At 38.9% G+C, this 22,771-nt stretch overlaps 2 protein-coding genes across 4 annotated transcripts; one reads left to right on the forward strand and one right to left on the reverse strand.

Moving 5' to 3' along the window:
• Nucleotides 1-1,463: 1,463 nt before the first annotated feature.
• Nucleotides 1,464-7,944, reverse strand: LOC306893012 (guanylate-binding protein 4-like). 2 transcript variants are annotated; one of them, XM_079454455.1, is made up of 10 exons: nt 7,830-7,944; nt 6,919-7,110; nt 6,695-6,822; nt 6,145-6,254; nt 5,499-5,689; nt 4,036-4,278; nt 3,660-3,940; nt 3,358-3,570; nt 3,157-3,259; nt 1,464-2,405 (listed from the first exon to the last, which is right to left on the reverse strand). In XM_079454455.1, the coding sequence occupies exons 2-10, from the start codon at nt 7,106-7,108 to the stop codon at nt 1,963-1,965; spliced, it is 1,902 nt and encodes a 633-aa protein (XP_079310581.1). In that variant the 5' UTR covers nt 7,109-7,110; nt 7,830-7,944; the 3' UTR covers nt 1,464-1,962. The 2 variants fall into 2 exon arrangements, with proteins under 2 accessions (XP_079310581.1, XP_079310582.1); XM_079454456.1 differs by having other exon boundaries at nt 6,919-7,098; nt 7,830-7,872.
• Nucleotides 7,945-13,845: 5,901 nt separating this feature from the next.
• On the forward strand, nt 13,846-21,026 carry LOC306893022 (E3 ubiquitin/ISG15 ligase TRIM25-like). 2 transcript variants are annotated; one of them, XM_079454468.1, is made up of 4 exons: nt 13,846-14,042; nt 14,151-14,188; nt 14,495-15,071; nt 20,739-21,026. In XM_079454468.1, the coding sequence occupies exons 2-4, from the start codon at nt 14,169-14,171 to the stop codon at nt 21,009-21,011; spliced, it is 870 nt and encodes a 289-aa protein (XP_079310594.1). In that variant the 5' UTR covers nt 13,846-14,042; nt 14,151-14,168; the 3' UTR covers nt 21,012-21,026. The 2 variants fall into 2 exon arrangements, with proteins under 2 accessions (XP_079310594.1, XP_079310595.1); XM_079454469.1 differs by having other exon boundaries at nt 13,858-14,042; nt 14,568-15,071.
• The last annotated feature ends 1,745 nt before the right edge of the window (nt 21,027-22,771 follow it).

Consider the following 22,771-nt stretch of genomic DNA (forward strand, 5'->3'; position numbering starts at 1 on the left):
AACTAAATCAAACACTGATCACATCTGGTTTGGTGAAATTTTAACATATTTTCAACATTAATAGCCAGTGCAAAGGTGATCAACAGTGGGGGGTAAGTGAGGGCTGCCCGTGAAGGACCAGCGCTAAGGGGCCAACGTTTTGCCAGTGAGCAAATTCTCAGGGGTCCTGCTGGGGGGCTTAGCCCCTATTAGCCCTAAGTGGGCCCGTAAAGTGCCAGTGCAGGCTTGCTTGCAGGGGACGTTTGAGTTTTAAATGACTTTGCAGCAGTTAATGGAGTTTTGTGTTTTTATTGCAGAGTAGTAAAGCCAAAAATGTCACAATACAACATTTCTTGAAATCGCAAGGTTTTGTTTGCGAGTCTTTGTTCAACAATGAACTTTGAAGGGGGCTGATGTGGTTTTACATTTACGCTTTTTTATCAATGAACATAACCAAATAAGATGAGCACACTCACGCAGGGGCTCATGACATTACGTGTCCATGCCCAGAATTGCGTTTGCAGGGCAAGCATGTCCAAACTGTAAAATCTGGTGAAGGTGAACAGCGAGGAAAAACTTTCAATATAGATATCCCTGAAACCCAGCCCAGGAGGAAGACATCCATCTGGACAATCTTTACTTTGAGATAGGCAAACCCAGAATGCAATCTGCTAAGTTTACAAACAGCTGTTCTGACCTCCTGTACTGGGCAGAACGCTCAGTGTACAGTCAAAGTGCTCTAAAAGGCAAGTAGATCCTTGACCTGCTGAACCGACGCCAGTGCAAGGAGGAGGGCGTTTTTAGCGCGAGAGACCGCAACTCAGTAGACTCGAACGGTGGTCAAAATATGGAGAAAATCGCCTTTGAAGTTGTTAATCAGAGGTACTGTATCAGGCCATCCACTCACAAAAAAAATTGGAAAGTATTTAGGGTAGGAAATATCTTCATGGGATATGATCTTTACTTTATAGACTAATGATTTTTGCCATAATAGAGAAATCGATAATTTTGATCCATACAATTTATATTTGTCTTTTTCAAAAAATGTTCTGGTGCTACTTAAGACTGGTTTTGTGATCCAGGGTCACATATTAAAGTAAGATTAAGCAAGGAAATACAAGTTACCCCATAATTTACTCAACCTCATGCAATTCCAAGTGTGACTTCCTTCAGTCAAAGCAGTCTGAAATAATAACACTGTGGGATATCCGTTGTTATGCCATTTAAAGCCAGATAAGATTTTTCTATGACGACCAGCCTACATCATTTTTTAAAAGTGACCAGTATTATCGCTTGACAAAACAATTCAATGTCGATGTACCTACCCGGAAAAGCTTAAGCCACCAAGGAAGCAAAAAGTGCACAATATGCAAGAAACTTAGCTGTAAAATGATTATTTTGCTTTCCACACTATCTTCGAATGGTCAGTAACACATGGCCCCGAGAAATAAGTCAAGAAATGAAAATAGTCATGAAAAAGAATGCATGTTTGTGATTCAAATCAGATTTATTTTCACATATGTATGAGGCATAAAACAACTTCTGTGCTTTTTCCTTATTACACCTTTGTCACATGCGTTTTAACCGATCTGCGCTACATGAAAAAACGGAATTGGGCACTTGAAGAATGTGGTGTAAATATGGCCCAAGTCTGTGAGAGGAAACTTTTAATATTTTAAGATTTTTAAGAGGGAATAGCACTTTTTTGTCACATCTAGCACATAAATGAAAAAGAATTACCCTTTAACTCAGTAATTCCATTTTGTCACATCACTTCATGTATAATATGAAGGTACAGAGCCGACTCTGTCAAAAGCACCGAGTAAGAACAGAATACACAAGAAACCTTCAACCCAACATTGGATTCCCTCAAAGGGCCAATGAGTGGCTCTTAATAAACTATTTTTTTTTCTGCAAATAATTGGATTTATTTATTTGTGGAGTTACATGATTCTGATGAGTTAATCACAGAAACTATGGATTTCATATGATGCAACATCTGCCTGGGCGTGCATGGGTCTTCCGCTGCATCTCTTCCATCTCTTCTTGATGTTGCTTCCTCAAAATAGCAATAGACTCCTCATATTGCCTTTTGGAGTCCTCCATCCTCACTTCCAACTCTTTAGCTCTGTTACTCTCAGCTTCAGCGCTCTGTCTCTTGAACTCTTCAATCTCTTGTGTCATCCTGTCTGCCTTCTCCTTAAAGCCCTTTTCCAGCAGAGCAGTTTGCTCCTTCAGTTTACAGTCCATGGCACGCTCAGCCTCCTCTTTTTGAAGCCTAATCTCTTCATCCATCTTCTCCTTTATCTGTCTCATCCTCTCTTCAGAACTTCTTCTCTCTACTTCCATCTTCTCCTCTAGTTGCCGATGCTCCTCCTCTTTAGCTTTGATTTCCTGTTTCAAGAAGGCTGCTTCCTCTTGTTGCTCTGGTCATTTATTAACGAAACAGATAGAAAACATGGTTTACAAATACACAAATAGTTACATATTGAACTGATTTTCAATCAATAAAAATATAGCAGTACTGATCTGGACCACATTGATACTGTTCTAATAATGGCATAAATAGCCACCCTAAACTAACGGGTGCAAACCTTTGACCCTTGAAACATTTACATTTACATTTACATTTATTCATTTGGCAGACGCTTTTATCCAAAGCGACTTACAAGTAGTTTTATACAGTGGCACATTACTGCAGAGCAATGAGGGGTAAGGTGTCTTGCTCAAGGGCCCTTCAGTCATGACCTGCTGGCACTGAGATTAGAACCAGCAACCTTCTGATCACAAGCCCAACACTCTAACCATTAGGCCACAGCTGACCCCAACAACCTTTACCATTTCGTCATCTTGGAATTATATAGTTATACCTGTCTTTTTGTAAAATTTAACATTATCAATTTGCATCAAATGGATGACTATGTGATGTTTTTTAAAGTTGTGGACATTTGGGAGTTTTTTAAGAAAAACTTTGACGCTCAATATCTGAAAACTGCTCAGATAGAACCATATAATTTAAGGTGGCGATTTGGTGCTACTTTTAGTAGCATTTTTAACCGTATAAGCTGTTACATCATCTTGTCAATGTCTACGTGTCCCTCATCATTCAACAGGCACAAGGAACCTTCTACAAATTTACAAAACTGGGATATTAGGATTTGAAAGCTTGAGACTCACCCTTAATAATTTTTTCATTCTCCGTCAGTTTTTTGTCAGCCTGCAGAATGGCTTTAGAATCCACAGACTTCTGTATCATAAACTTCTTTAGGACCTCTTCAGCCTGATGATATACACAAATACAGAAACAATTGATAATTATGACAACAGTGATGAAAGTCTTCATATTTCTGTCATGTGTATAGATATTGAATTTAGAACCTTGACGTCATTATTGGTCTGTCTCTTGTATTTCTCCACAATGTCCTCCAGATCCTTGCAGAAGAGATCATAGCCACTAGGTTTGGCAAAGAACCCTTGCTTGAGTTTTTCTGTCATTGTTTCAGAAAGGGATGACAGAAGATTCTCACATCTTCTCTTTGAAGCTTGCTCATTGTGGTTAAGATATTCATCAAAGAGATTATTGATGTCTTCCTACAATCATAACATTTACAGAGGACATTTAATAAAACCAAACTCTGACATCTCTTCATGCCATTGTACTGTGATGAGATCTGGCCTACCTCAAGAGATTTTAGGAACTTTCCATCAGTGTCTCTGAAAGAGCGTTTCATGAAGGTTTGTGTTGCCATTCTGCTGAGATGTTGGTGTTCTGTGGACAGATCCTTCAGTTCCAGAGGGAAGGACGTCTTCAGTTTTTCCATTCCACTCTTGTACACCTCAAGCCCCTCCTTCACTGCAGCTTCATTCTCAATCATTGCCAAAGCAATCACAGCGTTGTCCAGACATGGAACAGCCCCACTAGAGATTGTGTCCACATAAATTTTTGCCAGATTACCAAAAACTTAAGAGAAGGAAAGAAGACCAGAAAAACATTGATAAAGAAAAGAGAATCTCGACTGAACAATGAAGAGATAGATATTTTCTCTCTTTACTTACCCCTGCCAATGACAGTGTATCCACCTTTCAGCATCTTCACTTGGCTGTCCCGAAAGACAAACTTGCAGAAACGATCTGTGACCTCCAAGAATTTTGTATCAAGGTCAGAAGGATCCAAACTCTCCAGACGAGACACATTCTCCTTAGCAGTTGGAAACGGGAAAGTGAAGCATGTCCTGGAAGGGAAGAATTTTTGGATGCACTCCCTCGGCAGATTGTACTCCATTACTTTTTTCGAAGTGCCTAGAAAACATGAACACATACTGTAAACTAGTTTAACTTTTTCTGCCATTCCCCACTTTGTGGGTAGGGGAGGGGTCGGAGCCCCGCCTGTCCCCAATCGCCCCAACAAAATGGTAAAGAACTTTAGGTCAACTGTGTGTCTTGGTTTTGTCTGCTGGTGCCAAATTTCCACTGTTATTTTCATTCCATGTCACAACCTTATCCATTGATAACCTTTATACCCGGTACCGCCACTCCACATTCAAGTTTTTGTTCTGCTTCAAAAATGTATTGATGGATACCTTATCCAGCGCCACATTCCTGTCAAAAGATGAAATTCTGACGTGAAATCATTCTTGTAGGCTACCATGGTTCCATGTGGCATTTTCTTCGCAGTCTGGTGTTGTTCTAGGTAAGCCTTACATTTAAATGTGTTGTTGTTTAGTTTTGAGTGTATGGTCAAGAAATAAAGAAATTAATAGAGATTAAATGACCAAATTTCCTCTAGTTTGTTGCGCCCCACTTGTCATGTCTCTATTCCAGTGGGGCCTGCCCCACACTTCAAGAAACGCTACTGTAGACCCTTACAATTCATATATTATGAACCTTAAGGTACCACCTCCATAAATTATGACTTTGACTAAAACAAATCTTTTGGGAAATATATTGAACAAAACTACTATAAAGTCACTGCGGAAATAGTCTCGCGTAGTCTTCATACTGAAGGTCTAGAACTTGTTGTCACTTTTTTTGGCCAAGGCCCGCCCAATTGGCCATATGACTGACAGGTAAAGCAACCAATAACGTTTCGTCTTGAGCCGCGTTATTGTTTAGAGGCTAGAAATGTCCCCGCAGTAACAGACCGCTGTAAATTCACGAACGTGTCAAAAGTTAACAGCAACAAAATTATTATGAGATAATGCCGTGAACCTCGGATACTTTTGAGAATGAAGTCTTTAATTGATCGTGATTAATTTCTTATAGCAACCGCTGTAAACACGACATCTTGCTTCTTAGATCAGACGGCTTCGTATTGTTTCCAGGCGGTCCGTTAAAGAATGTGACACACACGTCTACCGGAAATCCTGTGAAATGTAACTAATCCGATGACAACTTTGAACTTACTGAAGTGTTTATAAAAAAGTGTGTCATATGCATCAGACGTTCAGCCAACGGATCGTGGGCGTGACGTCTGAGGCTGAGACTACTGCGCAAATAATTTTTAGGATTTTTTTAATTACCATGTTTTAGCTTTAGAGCAAACTCTAGGTACTCATTCTCTGTTGCATCTTTGTCCTCGATCTTAAGCTCAAGGGTAAAGTCTCTCACAGCCCAGATGAACCTTGGGAAGAACTTCACAAACTCGCTTGACTCATCGGCATCCTCTCCTGATGATTTGATCTTAATGCACTCCGTTAGTTCAGTAACATATCTGAGAGTTTGTTCAGTCATTAATACAAAGCAACTGTCAAACAACAACTCAGAAGAAAGATTCATAGAAGAAAATATGTTACTCCTTAAGGTAAATACATTTTAAACAGTTACTAAAACTTACAAAGCCTAGCTATGTAGTAAACCATGACATTAGAAAAAGTATTTGGCATGCTGTCCGGGGAGCGGGCTCTGAGCGCATCTTCAGGCGGGAGAAGTGGGCTCGAGGAGAGAAGCTGGGTAGGTGGAGGGATGCTGTGATTGCTGATAGCGGATCAGCCGAGCTGATTATCTGCTCCTGCTCCTCCCAAACTTTAATAATTAAACATCAATAAAACATAAACAGCGCTAAAGTTACAAAAAGGGACTTCTCTTACAACTGGTGTTGTATTTGCACAAATTTGTAAAATATATATATAAATGATTTGAAAGGAATGTGGATTGTCAGAAGGATACTGCAGTTCCTCAATAGCCCTGTTGTCAATCGTCCCTCGACTGTTGTAAACAAGAGTGCTGCTCAGTAACACAGCCAGACTGAAGATATTGGTGTCATGCTTTGAGTTCCCCTGTCAAAGAGACAATCATTGGGCTGGATACTAAATTAAATATCAAAGGTTGTTTATGGACTACAAGATGTTTCCTTATCAAACGACTCATTCTTGCAAATGGATATTTTAACTTTTATTTAAATACAAATAATATGTCCATGTGATATGCATAGTGGCTGCAAAATATTATGCAAATTATTAAACATCTAAGGGTACTGTTGACTGGAATGGAGTGAAAGAAAAGAAGTAATGGGTTTTGTTTATAGAGTAATTATCAAATGCAACTGATGACAGTGTATGGTCCTTTTTATTCATGCACTTGTTATTGAAAATAAGTATTTGGTGAGGTCAGTTCCATATTTTCTTCATCTCTTGTTAGTCAGTTGGATGCATGGTTAACCCTTCAAACTTTGACATTTGATGCTTCTTGTGTTTAGGTAGTGTGGGTGCTCTTTCACCTTGTTCACGTCTCCAAGTCCCTCAGTGTCCAGCAGCACCAGAGTGGTTTCTTCTTTAGTGGGGTGGGGCACACACCACATCCAGATTCCCTTCGTCTTGGACTCAATTGTGCTGCCCAGTGCAAACCCTGATAATACCACACCATCAATAAATAAATAATAAATAATACATGTTGTTTCTCTTAAGTGTAAGATGCTATCAGTGCTGCATGTGAATGTTCAACCTGTTTGTTTCCCAGCAAGACGGTTCATCAGGTAGGACTTCCCCGTGCGGTAGAGACCCACCACAGCGACCACCTCCACCGGCTGCTCAATCTTCTGCAGGATCTGCAGTGCCGACTGCTGCACACACATCTTCCCATCTGACGTTGTGTCAATGAGGCAAACCGGTTTGTCCATGTTCACTGGAGACATAGCTACAAATGAGAAGATTATAAAAGTTGGATTTCTGTTGATCTTAGATTACTTGAGTAATGTACAGTAATTCAATAGTGCAGCAGATACATTTTGTTGATTGTCGGCATTGTTGAGTTCCAACACTGATTCTTGATGTTTAATTGAATTAGCAAACTAACAGTTTAAAAAAATGTGTTTTAACATATTGTGTTTTAGTACCACTGTCTAAATCTCACACAATATTCACACATTAATAACACGTCCATGAGCAATATCTCAATAAGCACACAATGATTACAGTCACCAATCCCTTGATCCCATTGGATCTTAGTTTGCATCGCCTCAACAAATGTATTTTCACACACTATCATAAAAGACAATAACTACGTATTATTAAAATATAAAAAATGTACAATAAAAAACGTAGCTAGCTAAAATATTTAGGTACATTTGAACAGATTTGCATGGTTAGTATTTACTACCCCAAGAATCATTTTTTCCATAAACATATTCACTACATATCATTGAAGCGCCCTAATGGCTTTCATATTGAGCTCATAATATTATCTAGAACCACCATCAATATAAATCTCTTAGAAAACTATTGGCATTTTTATAATAATAATAAAAGAATAACAATAGTAATCATTTGTTGACTCAAGTTGACTGTAAACTGCTAGAAAGACGGCATTCATATCAAGAACTGTATAAATAGACAGAAAAAAGGACTGCAACTTACCTGTATTTAACTTCAGGAGTTCTGAGTTGTACAAGTGGTGGACTGAACTGTATTATTACCTGTATATAGACTTAAACAGTCTTTCAGAGCCAGCCCCCCTTATTCTAACTGGTCTGAGCAAGTTAGGGAATCTCCGTGGTCTCTCAGTATCTCTTTCATTATTCTGTAGAACTGAGCAAACAGGATTGTGCTGTTTAACGCTTGGTTTACTGCCAAGATGTCTTCAATTTTTTTATAATCTTTTCATTTATATTCAAAATTATTTTACTTGTTTATCTTTTACTCTCTCAATTACAAACAAAGCACTTGTTCAGTTTGTTAAACTTTATTTTAGTGTTGTTTGGGGTGATTGTAGCGAGGTAGGCAGGACGAGAGCCGGGATTCGAGGCCGTTGCGTGAATGATAGTGAGCGTCAGCTGTACGCGCACCGTACTATTGGGTTTCGGCATCAGTGTAAGTTCCATGAAGGGAAGGAAGGAGGCGGGAACCGGCGGACATTTAACATCTTTAATCAAATCAAATAAACAAGGACGTAAAAGACAAAACACAAACACAATTTCCGGGCCCGGTCCTATCTTAATGACTGTCCGGTCGCTCGTCCACTTATGCTTCACAATCTCCTCCGTGATACCAGACCGGTGTACGTACAGCTGACGCTCGTTATCATTCACGCACCGGCCTCGAATCCCGGCTCTCGCCTCGCCTACCTCACTACAATTTCATTTGTAACCATGAATACAAAATTCCGGCAGATTTGATCTCACGTTTCCATGTAAGGCATAAAAAGGAAGATTTTCTCACGTTTGGTGCGCCCCACCTGTCACGTCTCTATTCCCCACCAGTGGGGCGCGCCCCACAGTTTGAGAAACGCTGATATAACCTGATATTGCACTGCTTTACAGATGCATTCAACAGCACAAACCTGGGGTGTATTCCAGAAAGCAGGTTATGTGACTTACCCGGGTAAGTTTAGGAGTAAGTAAGCGGATAACCTCTGCTTTCGGTTCCAAAAACGGAGGTAACTTTCGGGTTATGTAAGTAACCATAGCAACTGACTCTCTGATGATAACTTGCTCCTGAGCAGGTTATGTTGCAGGGTTAGTTTGTTTCAGAGAGGTTTCCGAGCATGGCGTGCCCTTTCGATGAGGATCCTGTGGACGTAGAGGCACAGATTATAAGGGGGTTTTTCGCAGTGAGAGGGTGATAAGACCACGTATCGATGTCTTTTCTTATCCTAACGAATATTTGCAGGAGCGCTATCGTTTTTCTAGGGAGTCGTTAATTTATTTAACAAACCTACTAAAACCACACATCTCAAATGTGACAAACAGCGGGTCAGCGCTTGGTGCCGAACAAATTCTTTGTATTGCTCTGTGCTTTTTTGCTACGGGGAGTTTTCTCTACAATGTGGGCGATGCAGAGCATGTGGGAAAGGCAACAGTGTGTAGAGCAGTTCGTACAGTATGCATGGCACTGAAACGGTTTCTACACACTTTTGTACAGTTCCCTGGCCATAAACCCGTGCGCTTTATTAAAGAAGAATTCCACAGGGTGGCAGGTTTGCTCTCAGAAATTCTGTCATCTACTTAAATTAAATGACATTTCTTAATAGGTTTATTTTGACTGCACACACATAGACGTAAAGGCTACACAGACTTTTTAAACTTGTTATTAATCTTAATATCAGGGTTCCCAAACGTGATTGGGTGCATTGATGGCACCCACATTCCTATTAAAGCTCCATCAATCAATGAGGGAGACTATGTTAATAGGAAGTCTGTGCATAGCATCAATGTGCAGGTAATGGCTATATTTTGGCTCCTTAATATTGGTGTTACAAATAATAAACTTATTTTTCTTCACAGGTAATATGTGATGCAACTCACCTCAGCACTAATGTTGAGGCAAAATGGCCTGGGTCTGTACATGATGCCAGAATATTTAGAGAGTCATCTCTGTGCAACAAATTTCAACAGGGTACGTTTTGTTAGACAAATGCTTGTAGTCTTTATTACATTTACAAAACACCTCAAACATTACAGGACACTTCTATGGTTACTTGCTGGGAGACAGAGGATACCCTTGCCTGCCCTATATGATGACACCCTACCCTGATCCTGAGGCCGGACCACAGACACGCTTCAACCGGTCTCACAGCAGAACACGGGCCAAGGTGGAGATGACAATAGGCATTCTGAAGGCAAGGTTTCAGTGTCTGCGTGGGCTCAGGGTCACTCCAAATAGGGCATGTGACATCACAGTTGCTTGTGTGGTACTTCACAACATTGCCACAATAAGAGGAGAGAGGCATCCCCACTGTCCTGATGAAGATGACCTAGAACAACACCCATTGAATCTAGCAGACCACAGAGATGGCAGAATGCTTAGAGACATGATTTGTCAAAATCACTTTATTTAATGTGTTCTATTTCTTCATATCCTGAAATAAAAGAGACATGACAGATTTGTATTTATTACTTTGTTATTTTGTGTGTGTGTGTATAGATTCATGTTCACATATGATTCTCACCTTAAGGCGATGCTCCAGTAGTTCTATTTCAAGGTTGGCCTTTTTAATGGCCAGCTTTTTCTCCTCTAGCTGAAGCTGTATAAGGTCCATATCCATGTCCGTTTTTTTAATTTGCCTTAATAGATGGAATAGGAAGGCAAAGTAAATAAGATGGTTGAAGGAGAAAATCTGCACATAGTAACATTATGTAAATAAGGACAACCAGGGACAAGTTCTTACACTGCTAAGATTATGTGTAGAGGTAGATGGAAAATGCATCACTAACAATTGTGATATACTGTGTGGTTTCAGGAGGATCCAATAATACAATGCGTCCATCAGCAACTGCAAGAAAAAAATATACCCAATGTGTAAATTACTAAAGTATGACAGACACTGAATAAAGGCATTAGGAACATGCAAGAATAAAAAAACAGATTCCTGTGTACAGCATATGCTGTAAAATAGAATATCTATGCATAATGCACAAGTGAAACAATGACTGCATTTGGGAAGCATTTAGCCTTCTTCCTAATGACAAGAGGTAATGATCGTTTTGTCCAAACGTATGACTAAATAATCCTAAGTACTAATATGGTATTCCTACATTGTACCAAGTCACTTGAGTTGTTGTGGGAGGTAGCAAAGTCTGACGAAGTGCCCTCTGGAATCCCATCGACCACAGGGCGACCTTTATTAAGTGAAAGAGCCAACTCCTCAGATGGGGTGAGAGGAGGTGGAGGTGGACCCCCGCCATTAGACGGGCCTCAGCCTTCTTTCTATTAGCTATATAGGAAGAATACTGTAAAAGTAACTTAAGACATTGATCTTACAACAGTTAAAATAAAATATTACCTTTTTGCAGAATGTTTTTGTGTTTCATTTTGACTTGGGAAAGAGGTCTTTTGGCTCCAGAAGGATTACACCTTATAAAACAAGAGGCCTAAATATTTCTTGTCAATATAAATTGCACTGTATTCTTAAGAAACTGATGTAGAGAAAAGTAAATGCTTGTCGAGAAATCTGTGTACTGAAGTTGATGTTGCAGACAAATGTGTAAAATGACATTCACAAAACTGCATTGATGCTTTCATACAAATTTATAGCACTTATTTAATGTTTAGATTAAGATTTTAAGTGCAACCACAAACAGACATACTGTAAGTTAAACATTTTTACATTTATTTTAAGATATTTTGATACCATGCACAGAACGAGCATTTCTCTAGAATTGTCAAGTAAAATATTATTTTTCATCATGAATATAATTGGAGAACACATGGTGTTTTTCACACACATTCAACATTCAAAGGTCCCTTTCAATTGTAATGTTTTGACTAATCCGAATCAAGCAGAAAGAACAAAGCAAGGAATAAAGATTAATGTTTATTAAACAGGATTTAATAAACATTTGGCATGGTTCAGTCATATGTCATAGAAACCAATGGAAATGTGCACAGTCAATCATTCAAATCGGATTCTATACACAAATAACATTAAAAAAAAATGCTTACAAAACAATCAACAAACAAAAATAGTTCTTGAAAAGTGTTCTTGAAATCAAATGATATCCTTGATCCTACAGATTGTACAGAAGCGCCACCTACTGGTCAAGAGATATACAAAATGTTCACTTTATTTACATTATACCTTTTAAATATTTGGTCTAAAACCAGAGAGATACAAACACCTGATAATATATACTGCTAAGAAACACTTAAATCACAATTTAGGTCTCTAATAAAGTGAACTTTATCACATAATAAAGTTGGGTTTACTCAGCATCATTTCATTACGTTCCAGTTGCCAGATTTATGTTTGTTAAACAAACATGATTTTTAAATGTTAACATTTTCTATTCTCATTAAATGTTTTCCACGTTTTGTTTTCTCTAACAAGATATAAAGTCAACCCAGCTTAACAGAAACTCTAATAAAATATGTAACCTCGCACTACCTAAGCAAAGGCAACGCTTTTCTAAACAATGGTTTCCACAACTTAAAATATAACAAACTCCTCTAAATCTCAAAGATCAATTATTATACATTAAACCCTAACAAGTGTTTCTCTTTACTGAAAAACACATAACACAACACTTAATCTAAATAACACAAAGCATGCTGGGAAATATAAATCCTCTGCCTAGTTGTAACAATTACATGTTAACACAACACGAATCATTTATGCAGTGCAGTGGCGGTTTTAGGCACGGGCGAACCGGGCAGGTGCCGGGGCGGCATTTTTTCATTATCACACTTTTTATCAGTCATAAAGCATTAAGAAGTATTCATAGGAATAATAGAAGTATTAGTTATGATGATTGTGAGCAAGTGACTAAAATGATTTAATGACTTAATGTTACAATCAGTATACCAGTTTAATGATTATTTACATAAAAATACTTGTATAGCATGTTTAAGAATACTTTTCAACATTTTACAGCAATATAAAATCCAGTGATGTCTGTGAGGCCTAGAGGCCTGAGGCCTAAGGTTCAAATAAAGTTCAGAGGATGAGATACAGAAAACTTAGGTGCTTTCCTCTAACCAATGCATTGCATGGTCAAGGACACCTTATGAGTTCACTGAGTTGCTTCACCGGAAGAGAACCGGAAAAGTGTCCAAATATGGGCACATGAATTATTTGTTTATGCGCCAACCACGATTAAATACGTATCCTGTTGCCTGGGATCTTTTGATGGCAGAAGCAGGGCTATTGGTTATTAAAAATAAGAGATAACAGGACTTTACCCGATTGGTGTAACGGAAGACATCAGTTGCATCATTTTCACTATAAATATAGGCTTGAAAACACTGTAACTTGGGATGCTTTGGGAAGATCTCACTTGATTCGAACAAATAAAGTTTACTCTTTGACACCTGGACCTTCTTTGTTTGAGCAATTTTTTGAAACTACAAGATCAATTTTCCACAACACTAGATGGCGGTCTCCTACAAAAGTCCTGTCAAGTCATTGTCAGGTGAACAAATACAATATAAAACTTTCGTGAATGCTTCTTCACAGACAAAAGACTAGAAAGAAAAAATGGCTAGTTATGTGAAATATACATTTACACAAATACACAAAAAGTGTAGAAACCAGTTAAGGTTTTTACAAATCTGATGAGTAAAAGTGGGCAAAGTGATTAAGTGAGTGTCACTTGATATATAGAAGTTAAGATTTTTATGTCACGATATGACCTATGGTATTTTGTTTTATGAAAAATACACGAATGAAGTTGTTTAAAACACAATGAGGTACTAACTCGATTTATAACAAATAAACTTGGTTTAGTTTGACCTTTTTGTTTTACCTGATTGAAGTTCATTTCTCGAGTGAATTATTTATTTATCCTTCTTCGTAATCTAATTGCTAAAGTTTTTCCACATATTTCTTTGTGTTCAATGGATCACAGAAATGTAAACAGGTTTGGAACAACTTGAAGTTAATTCAAGGATGACAGAATTTTCATTTTTGGGGTGAGTGTCCCTTTAAGAATCACAGGAAATACTATGACGCTTTCACTTTCGGTTTACTGGGCACCAGAGGACGACTGAATGAAAATCAGCTCGGAAACAAGACTTTCTTTAATTGTGTAAATCGTTAAGAGTTAAATACCAGCATAAAAATTGATATTATATTGATATTCAAGTCATTCTTCCCGCTGATATAAATCTACGGGGTTCTGACGGTAAAGTGCGCAGGTGAGCGCTTTCAGACATTTATCAGACTTATAAACTGTCTTACAAGAAACACGTGACATTGTTGTAATTATTGTGTAATAACCTTAATAGCTTTGTTTTTGTGTGTAGGATTGTTTCCAGCTCTCCATGTTTTCCTCGCTGTGCAGGTAATGTTCATATTTGTCACGTTTGAAAAGCATTAGCGAAACTTATATCTTGTCTCGCCACAAGGGGGATATTTATTATTTGTCTTATTTTGTGGACTTCTGCTCGCATAAAAGACAGCTGGGTACCTGCTTAATGCCTAATGCCTTCATTAATGCCTTGGTTCACCATGATAGTGTCAGTAAGCAATGACAGATAAAAGTAATGACAGTAAGTGCACTATCGAGGGTGCGAACCGCTGATAACACTTCTCGTTGTCTAATGACAAAGTGACATGAGTTTTGTGTTTTGTCATTGTGTACACGCAGTGAAATGGCTGAATCCAGTATTTCGGTATCTCAGGAACTGTTAAAATGTTCAGTGTGTTTGGATCTATTGAAGGACCCCGTGACGGTTTCCTGCGGACACAGTTACTGTATGAAATGTATTTCTGACTACTGGAATCAAGCTGATCAGAAGGGAGTCTGCCGCTGCCCTCAGTGCAGAAAGACCTGCAGTCCAAGATCTACTTTGAATAAAAACCCAATATTGGCTGAAATGGTTGAGAAACTGATGACAAAAGCTGAAGATGTGGACTGTGACATTTGCACTGGAAGAAAGCACAAAGCCGTCAGGTCCTGTCTGGAGTGTCGAACCTCTTACTGTCAGGATCATCTTGAGCAACATGAGAATCTTCACTCGGGGAAGCAACACAAGGATGCCACCGGACGACTATATGTGATCTGCCCTGAACATGGTCAAATGGGGAATGTCAACGGTTGGGCTGATCAACAGATTGTTTGTCCTTATTGTAAGTTGAAGGAGATTCGGAGACTGTACCAGCAGAGAATCCAGGAGAGAGAGAAGGAGCTTCATGAGTTAGGAGCAGGTGTCGAGTCTTACAAGGTAGGGATGCGTGTGTATACAACCGTGTATAACCGTGCCATATTTTAAAAAGTGGTCGGATAAAACAGCTCGTGTGACATGCATCCTATGATTACATTTTCAAATTTAAGATCATAAATCGTTTGAATTACTACAGGTTGGTTGCCCAAACCATCGAATCGAGACTGTGGTTGGCTATAATCAGGGGCGCAACTACCCAGTGTTAGGGGGGTATGCAGAAACAATTTTGGCGCCCCCCCCCGCTTAATAAAAAAGTGTGCCGGACATCATCATGTATTGGCTTGAAATAATAAAGGTTTATTTTCAAAGTATATCAGACAGCTATTGTAAGCCTATGGTATATGAACACAAATATATACATATTATTAACAATGTTAACAAATCATAAAAAGTTACAAACAGAATAAACAGTTACAAACAGAATAAACAATTAAAACTAGTCAGTCACCAGTTCTCAATACCCAATATAGTAACAATGTTGCTACCAAACATTCAGAAGCGCTCTTTAGTTTCTACTAAATTGTAACATGGCGTGCCTTTTCACTTGCCCATTTATCTAGTATTGCATCGAATGAAATGGTTCGTGCCACACTGTTTTCAATTGAAATGACTGCTAATTGGGTTAAGCGATCATTACTCATGTTGGAACGAAGGTACGTCTTTATCAGCTTTAGCTTGCTGAATGATCGCTCCGCAGAGGCAACTGTCAAAGGCATCGTGAGGAAAACTCTCAGGGCTACTGTTACATTTGGAAAAACCAAATCAAGGTTCTCCCGTAGGAGGAAATTTAAATTTTCCAGAGCCTTTTCATGACCCCTAAGTAGACGGCTCGCTGGATAAATTTCCTGAATGATATCCCTTGAAACATCATTGGTAGCTAGGGCATATCTTGTCACTGATTCCTCCAACTCAGCTTTTGTCATGTGTTCCATTTTAAAAATGAACTTAAACTTTTCGGACACAAGCTGAAGATTGCAAAATCTGTCAGACAACTCCTGAATTACTGTGTCAACAATTGTATTGAAAACCATGCACCTAAAATGGGTCTCAGGTTCCTGTTCATAATGGCCAGTGCTGGAATCATCACCATGAAATCTCTTTTGCTTTCTGAAACGTCTCTCTCTAAACTCAGGGGAAGCATCCATCTCAATGGCTATTTGGCGTGCAATGTCAAGGGATTTTTGAAAGCCCTCCACTCTATACTTATGCAAGAATTCTTTAAGAGACTCTATCATTCTAATGGCAGTGTCCATCGAGATGTTCACTGCTTGCATTGCCTTGCTGACATAGGTGATCTCTGACAATAGATCATACCAAACCAGGAGGCACATGAGGAACTCCATGCTGACAATTTCACTAGACAGCGACTTTGCCTCTGAGACGGTTTTGCTATCTTTTTCGACTTCCTCAAGCTTTTCCAAAGCATCAAGAATGCCCCCTAACTGGAAACGTACAGCTTTGACAGAGCCTATTTTTGCTTCCCACCTGGTATCACTCAGAGGCTTCAGTGTTATGTCCACAAATTCTTTCAGAATATCCCACCTCTTCACTGAAGCTGAAAAAATGGTGTACAGTCTTTGGAGAGTGCCAAAAAAGGTTAGACATGTTCTGTTTGATGACGCAGCATCACATAACAGAAGGTTCAGACTGTGGCTACAGCAGGGGATAAATAGTGCCTCTGGACACTTCTGCTGAACCAATGTTTGCACACCCTTGTGTATACCCCTCATATTTGAGCCATTGTCATAGCTCTGCCCCCTACAGTTAGCCATTTCCAACCCCAGTTTATCCAGCACCCCAGTCAGTGTTTCTGTGAGGCCTTTACCAGTTGTGTCTTTCACGACTGTGAAGCCAACAAAAGACTCATTGATGGTGGCATTCTTTTTGTCGTCTGTATGAACATACCGGATTATTACAGAGGCCTGCTCCTGCTTTGAAATGTCAGGTGTGCAATCCAACTCCACAGCAAAGTACTTGGAGGCTTTGACCTGGGCACACATTTGACTAAGTACACATTCCGAAATTGAATCTAAAAATTCATTTTGAGTGCACCAGGAAAGATACCCTGTGGTTTCTTTAGAAGCTACCTTCCTAAAATGCTCTGCTAGTGTGACATCATATCGTGCTATGACCTCAAGGACACCCAGGAAATTTCCATTTTTAGGATCTCCTAACTTAGCATTCTTCCCCCTTAGTGGCAAGTTCCTTTCTGCGAGGAATAGTATGCAGTCAATCACTCTCGTTAACACACTTCTCCAGTGTGCCTTTTCAGCATCTATGGCTTTTTGAAGTGTTCTGTCAATAGTTTTACCAAGGCGTAAGCGTGATGCTAATTCTTTCCACAACAGATACGCATTTATGTGATCACCACTGGTTTCATGGTGCTGCAGTGTTTTTGAAAGACACTGCCAGTTATTGTACCCCACCACAAAGCGTGTGTCAACAACTCTAGCTCCACCAAAAAGCTTACACGCAAAACAATACACTTTATTTGTGCTTTTGGAGTACAGTAACCAATCACGCTGCACTTTTTCTCCATTGGACATTGAACGAAAACAGTATGCTTTGGAAAAACACCTTCTACTCTTGTCTGATCTTGGATATGGTCCATCAGGACATTTCTGAGGGCCATTCTCAACCATACACTGCCTAAATGAGTCCCCAATCTGGTGTGGGGGTGGCCAGTCAGATGGATCTTCTGAGTAATCCCTTGTCTCAGCCCTCTCTTCTTCACCTCTCTGTTGCATTTCCACCTCCCTCTCTTCTTCACCTCTCTGTTCCATTTCCACCTCCCTCTCTTCTTCACCTCTCGGTTCCCCATTCTCTTCCACCTCATCTCCACCTCCCTTTACCATTTTCTCCTCCAATTCCTCCTCAGTGGTGAGTGGCTTTCCGTCTATGTCTGCACTATTTTTACTCAAAAAGGACACAGTGAATAGGTTGGTCAACAGAACTTCAAACATTTAGTTTGGAGTGGTCTAACTAATATAACTCCTACCTGATGTCATCACTTGTCTCATCTTTGCTTGATGCCATCGCCGACCTCATGTCTGTCTCTTTTACCCCTTGCCTGTGTTCTTCTCCACTAAGACATTGTCAAACAAACATTATGTAATAGATGTTCCATATAACTTTTTCCTAGGGGTGTAGCAATACACGTATTCGTGTTGAACCGTTCGGTACCTGTTGCCTTCCCCTGTCTTTCCTGATCCCCCATCCTCACACCTGAATAAAATAAACTCGCTGTTAAATATAGCAGCAAAAATTCAATTTTTAAATCAGCCTAGGGATGGCATCAGATAATACAACTATTATGCAGTAAGGTTGTGCTGATGTTGAAATTACATTAACATTTGGGATTTTAAAAAGTACAAATATGACACACACACACACACACACATACATATAGAAAAGTAATTACAGGGTCACATCTCTCCCTTTTTAAAGGTCTGTGCTGATGTATATATATATACATACATACATACATACACATATAGCACAGATTTTAAAGAGAGAGAAATGTGGCCCTAATTACAGCTTCCATGTCACCCAGCAGATGTAAAGTAGCCTGTATATCTGACAGCACACCTGAGCTAACATAAAGCTAACGGAAAAAATAATTTTCCATGATAAACCAGCCTCATTGCATAAGTAATGTTTTTCAGCTTCTAGTCATTTATTGTGCATGCTACCTTATATTTACCAGTTGTTATATTACTTTAATAACATTGAGATATGTCATGCATGGCATTGGTACAATAGGGTTTAACCAAAATCTAAATGTAGATATCAGCAGCAACATTATTTTGCATTAAGTTAGAATTTATATTTGCAAGCCTCCAAGTTTGGTAGCAAATCTATTCATGATTCCACGGTCGATTGCTCAGCAAGCTCGCTAGCTAACGTTAGTCTGTTAACTTGATGAATATTGTATTTGCAAGAATAGACGTCACATTTTAAATCCTACCTGTTGCCTTTCACCATCCACTTGTTTAGCTGCTGTCTCATCCCTTGACAGGCCATCACATTTTCCCTCTTTCTTTTTCTATTTTTAGCCCCCGAAGGCTTTTTTGGTTTATCCATCTTTTCAAATTCCTATGTCAACGTCACTAACGTTACTTCTGCAGCGCTCACTCAGCGCTCACGGCGCCCCGCCCACTCGCGATATTACCCTTCTATGTCTAAATAAATAATATGATGGAATCTTATGAGGGCACCGGTGCCTAGCCTGTTAGTCCTCTAAAATGTATATAACTTTTTATACATACAATAACTTATATAACTTTTAGATAAATTTATTAAACCTTTATTATTTCAAAATGTTTCAACCATCGCGTTGGCGCCCCCCATGGTGCGGCGCCCCTATGCGCCGCATATAGCGCATACCCACTTTTTGCGCCACTGGCTATAATGAGACTAGGTTTTCGATTGCACTTGTGCTTTTTGTTGTCCTTATGCTGTTCCAATTGCTTCCATTGTTTACCTCATCTGTAAGTCGCTTTGGATAAAAGCATCTGCTAAATTACTAAATCTAAATGTCGTTTGCTGCGGCCCGATCTGCATAAAATCGACCCTAAATAGTATTCGAAAGTAGAATTAGCATGTCCCATATCGTAGTATGTTGAAAATAGTATTCAAGTCCCGCTTGGTCTACCACTTCCGGTAGAAATTTGAAGTGAAGAACGATGCTCAATCTAACGGCTAATATTACCCACGACCCGACCCGAGTAGGCGGAGTTTAGTGACGATCCACTGCATTAATAAATTATATAATTGATGCGTCACTAAATTAACAAATGTACTGTAAGTATACAGTTAACATTACATAGGAGATAATTAATTAATTAATAAACAAAGAAGAGCTGTATTTTGATGTGTGTGACAGTTAAAGGGGGCATATTTGTGCGGATATGTGTTTTTCTGTGTCTTTGGTGTGTTACGTATAAGTTGCCTATGCATGTATTAGACACGTAAAATTGCTAAACTGTGTCGGAACAAAAGATTAATTCTATCAAAAAGCGAATGCTCACCCAGACCTGCCTGAAACGCCTCGTGTAACCAAACCCACACAAATCTACGTCAGTTAGTGGTGTGATTTGACTAAAACCGCCCAAATGTATACGCAGGTAAGGAGATTATTTCCGAAAACATGCAATGCGTGTGGGGAGCGGATCTGAAGCACGTGCACACACATTGCCCAGAACACAGAGATCAGTTTCACTTACCACGTGCGGTTCATGTCAAGAGTCTTTTAGCGCTGGGACCGCCGCTCCATCTATATGTTGCAAACAATATCCAAATCCAGCGTTATATCCACCGTTTTTCCCGCTCTCCATGGTTCATGCGTGGGCGTGCCGGTTGATTTTTCCGGGAGAATTGTCAAATAAGGGACAGAGAAAAGTTGTTACGTAACGATTTATCATGTTCGAAAAAACTTTCCGAAACCTGTTCGAACACTGGTGGAGTGTATCGAGCACAGAAATTCTATGTCATACGTCCAACTCGTATTTTGACAAGTTGACCATGTTAGGCATGAGAAGACCGCACGTTTAACGTTGTAAACAAGTCAGAATGCACGACACACCGTTGCACCACCCCTTGACTATGACTATGGCGTACATGTGGTGTGATGTAGCGGTTTGATCTGATTGTAATGTGTCCCAACAGCGCTCTTCACAGACAGCAGTGGAGGACTGTGAGGTTATCTTTACCGAATTCATCTCATATTTCGAGAAAAGCCGCTCTGAGGTGACACAACTGATCAGAGATCAGGAAAAAGCTGAAGTGAGTCGAGCTGAAGGAGTCTTGAAGCAACTGAAGCAGGAGATTGATGATCTGAAGAGGAGAGACGCTGAGCTGGAGCAGCTGTGCGGGAAACGCAGACAAAAGAATGTGGTTTATGCTTTCAAAATAATTGTTTGTACTTGTTATGCACAATAAAGAGATCAGCAGATGCGACTCTCCCGTTTCTTCTGACATTTCCTGTTTTACAGGGAGCAGTAATCCGGCTGCGGGGTCTCTGAGATCGAGGTTTTCCTCCTAAATGTAAAAAACATAATGTTAACATGCGATTATTGTGATGGTTGTGCACAGCTTTTAAAGCCATGCCATATTCTCAAAAGTTAAGAATGCACACTACACAAAGGGGGTGAAGACGTTTGAGAACCTCTGCTCTGAAGCATATAGATGAGTGAAATGTGTTCATGTATTTTCGATACATAAACACATTTCAAGTGATGCGAGTGATTTGCAATTGCAAATGTATTCAATACTTCAGTAACTGCACAAGATTATGTGTTTTGTGTTAAAAACACATTTTTTTGAGCCAACTATAAAACTCTCTCTACCAAAATATCATTAAGACATTAAACAAATAACGCTGTTTGTTTTGGACTGTTTACTGATATAATTAAGAGCAATTTGAAAGTCATGATTTAAATGTAAAAGTATATCAATTTCAGGTAAAAATATAAAATATGCAATTTTAATCTCATTTAAACAATTGTTTCATATTTTATTGTATGATTGTCTTGATCTTAATGTTTGTATTATTTAAATGAGACCTCTCTTTATTTATATAATGCTAAATTATAAACATCAATCATAGCAGCACATTCATTGAATGAATACACGGAATAAAATAATCTTTCTTTCACTTCTGCACACAAATCTCAGGATTGACTTTACGTGCTGCTTTTTAAGGCATTTACAGTTTACTATTGATTTTGTGTACTTCTGGTGGCTTCTGTATAACATTACACTTCAGGTTTTTATGTATTTGAAGAACCTGGAGGTTTTTTGGATGTAAAGGTTCTGGAACCATTTAAACGAAACGGTTATTTAATGACATCGTGAAAGACCTTTATTTTTAAGAGTGAACGTGGGTGTCTTGGTACAGTACAATGAATTACATCTGGGGAGCAGCCCAGATGTTACACCTTTTTTTTGCACATTTCTAAATGGTTAAAATCCATCATTTCATTCACCGGTCTATTTTCCATTTATAGCCTGGACAGTTGAATTATGAAGGTATATCAGTAGCAAGAGCATTTGAATTTGAGAACTAAGTATTTTTACATGAACACTTAAATGTGAAAACTTCTTAGTTGAATGTTTAGATTTGCGGATTATTCACACATCTGTGTACTGAAGTTGCAGACAAATGTGTAAAATGACATTCACAAAACAGCATTGATGCTTTCATACGAATTTATAGCACTTATTTAATGTTTAGATTTTAAGTGCAACCACAAACAGACAGTAAGTTAAACATTTTTACATTTATTTTAAGATATTTTGATACCATGCACAGAACGAGCATTTCTGTAGAATTGTCAAATAAAATATTATTTTTCATCATGAATATAATTGGAGAACACATGGTGTTTTTCACACACATTCAACATTCAAAGGTCCCTTTCAATTGTAATGTTTTGACTAATCCGAATCAAGCAGAAAGAACGAAGCAAGGAATAAAGATAAATGTTTATTAAACAGGATTTAATAAACATTTGGCATGGTTCAGTCATATGTCATAGAAACCAATGGAAATGTGCACAGTCAATCATTCAAATCGGATTCTATACACAAATAACAGTCAAAACTAAAAATGCTTACAAAACAATCAACAAACAAAAAAGTGAAAAGTGTTCTTGAAATCGTCTCGGTTACGGCTGTAACCTCCGTTCCCTGATGGAGGG

Source organism: Barbatula barbatula (genome assembly GCF_947034865.1).
Source record: "Barbatula barbatula genome assembly, chromosome: 4".
In the NCBI taxonomy this organism is placed as follows: Eukaryota; Metazoa; Chordata; class Actinopteri; order Cypriniformes; family Nemacheilidae; genus Barbatula; species Barbatula barbatula.

Bases quoted from the DNA above. Each gene is read 5' to 3' on its own strand.
- LOC306893022 (XM_079454468.1), top strand. From the start codon at position 14,169: ATGTTTTCCTCGCTGTGCAG. The intron at 14,189-14,494 runs GTAATGTTCATA...GTGTACACGCAG, and splicing joins ATGTTTTCCTCGCTGTGCAG to TGAAATGGCTGAATCCAGTA. The intron at 15,072-20,738 runs GTAGGGATGCGT...GTGTCCCAACAG, and splicing joins CAGGTGTCGAGTCTTACAAG to CGCTCTTCACAGACAGCAGT.
- LOC306893012 (XM_079454455.1), bottom strand. From the start codon at position 7,108: ATGTCTCCAGTGAACATGGACAAACCGGTTTGCCTCATTGACACAACG. The intron at 3,260-3,357 runs GTTCTAAATTCA...GTATATCATCAG, and splicing joins AGACCAATAATGACGTCAAG to GCTGAAGAGGTCCTAAAGAA. The intron at 2,406-3,156 runs GTGAGTCTCAAG...ATAAATGACCAG, and splicing joins GAATGAAAAAATTATTAAGG to AGCAACAAGAGGAAGCAGCC.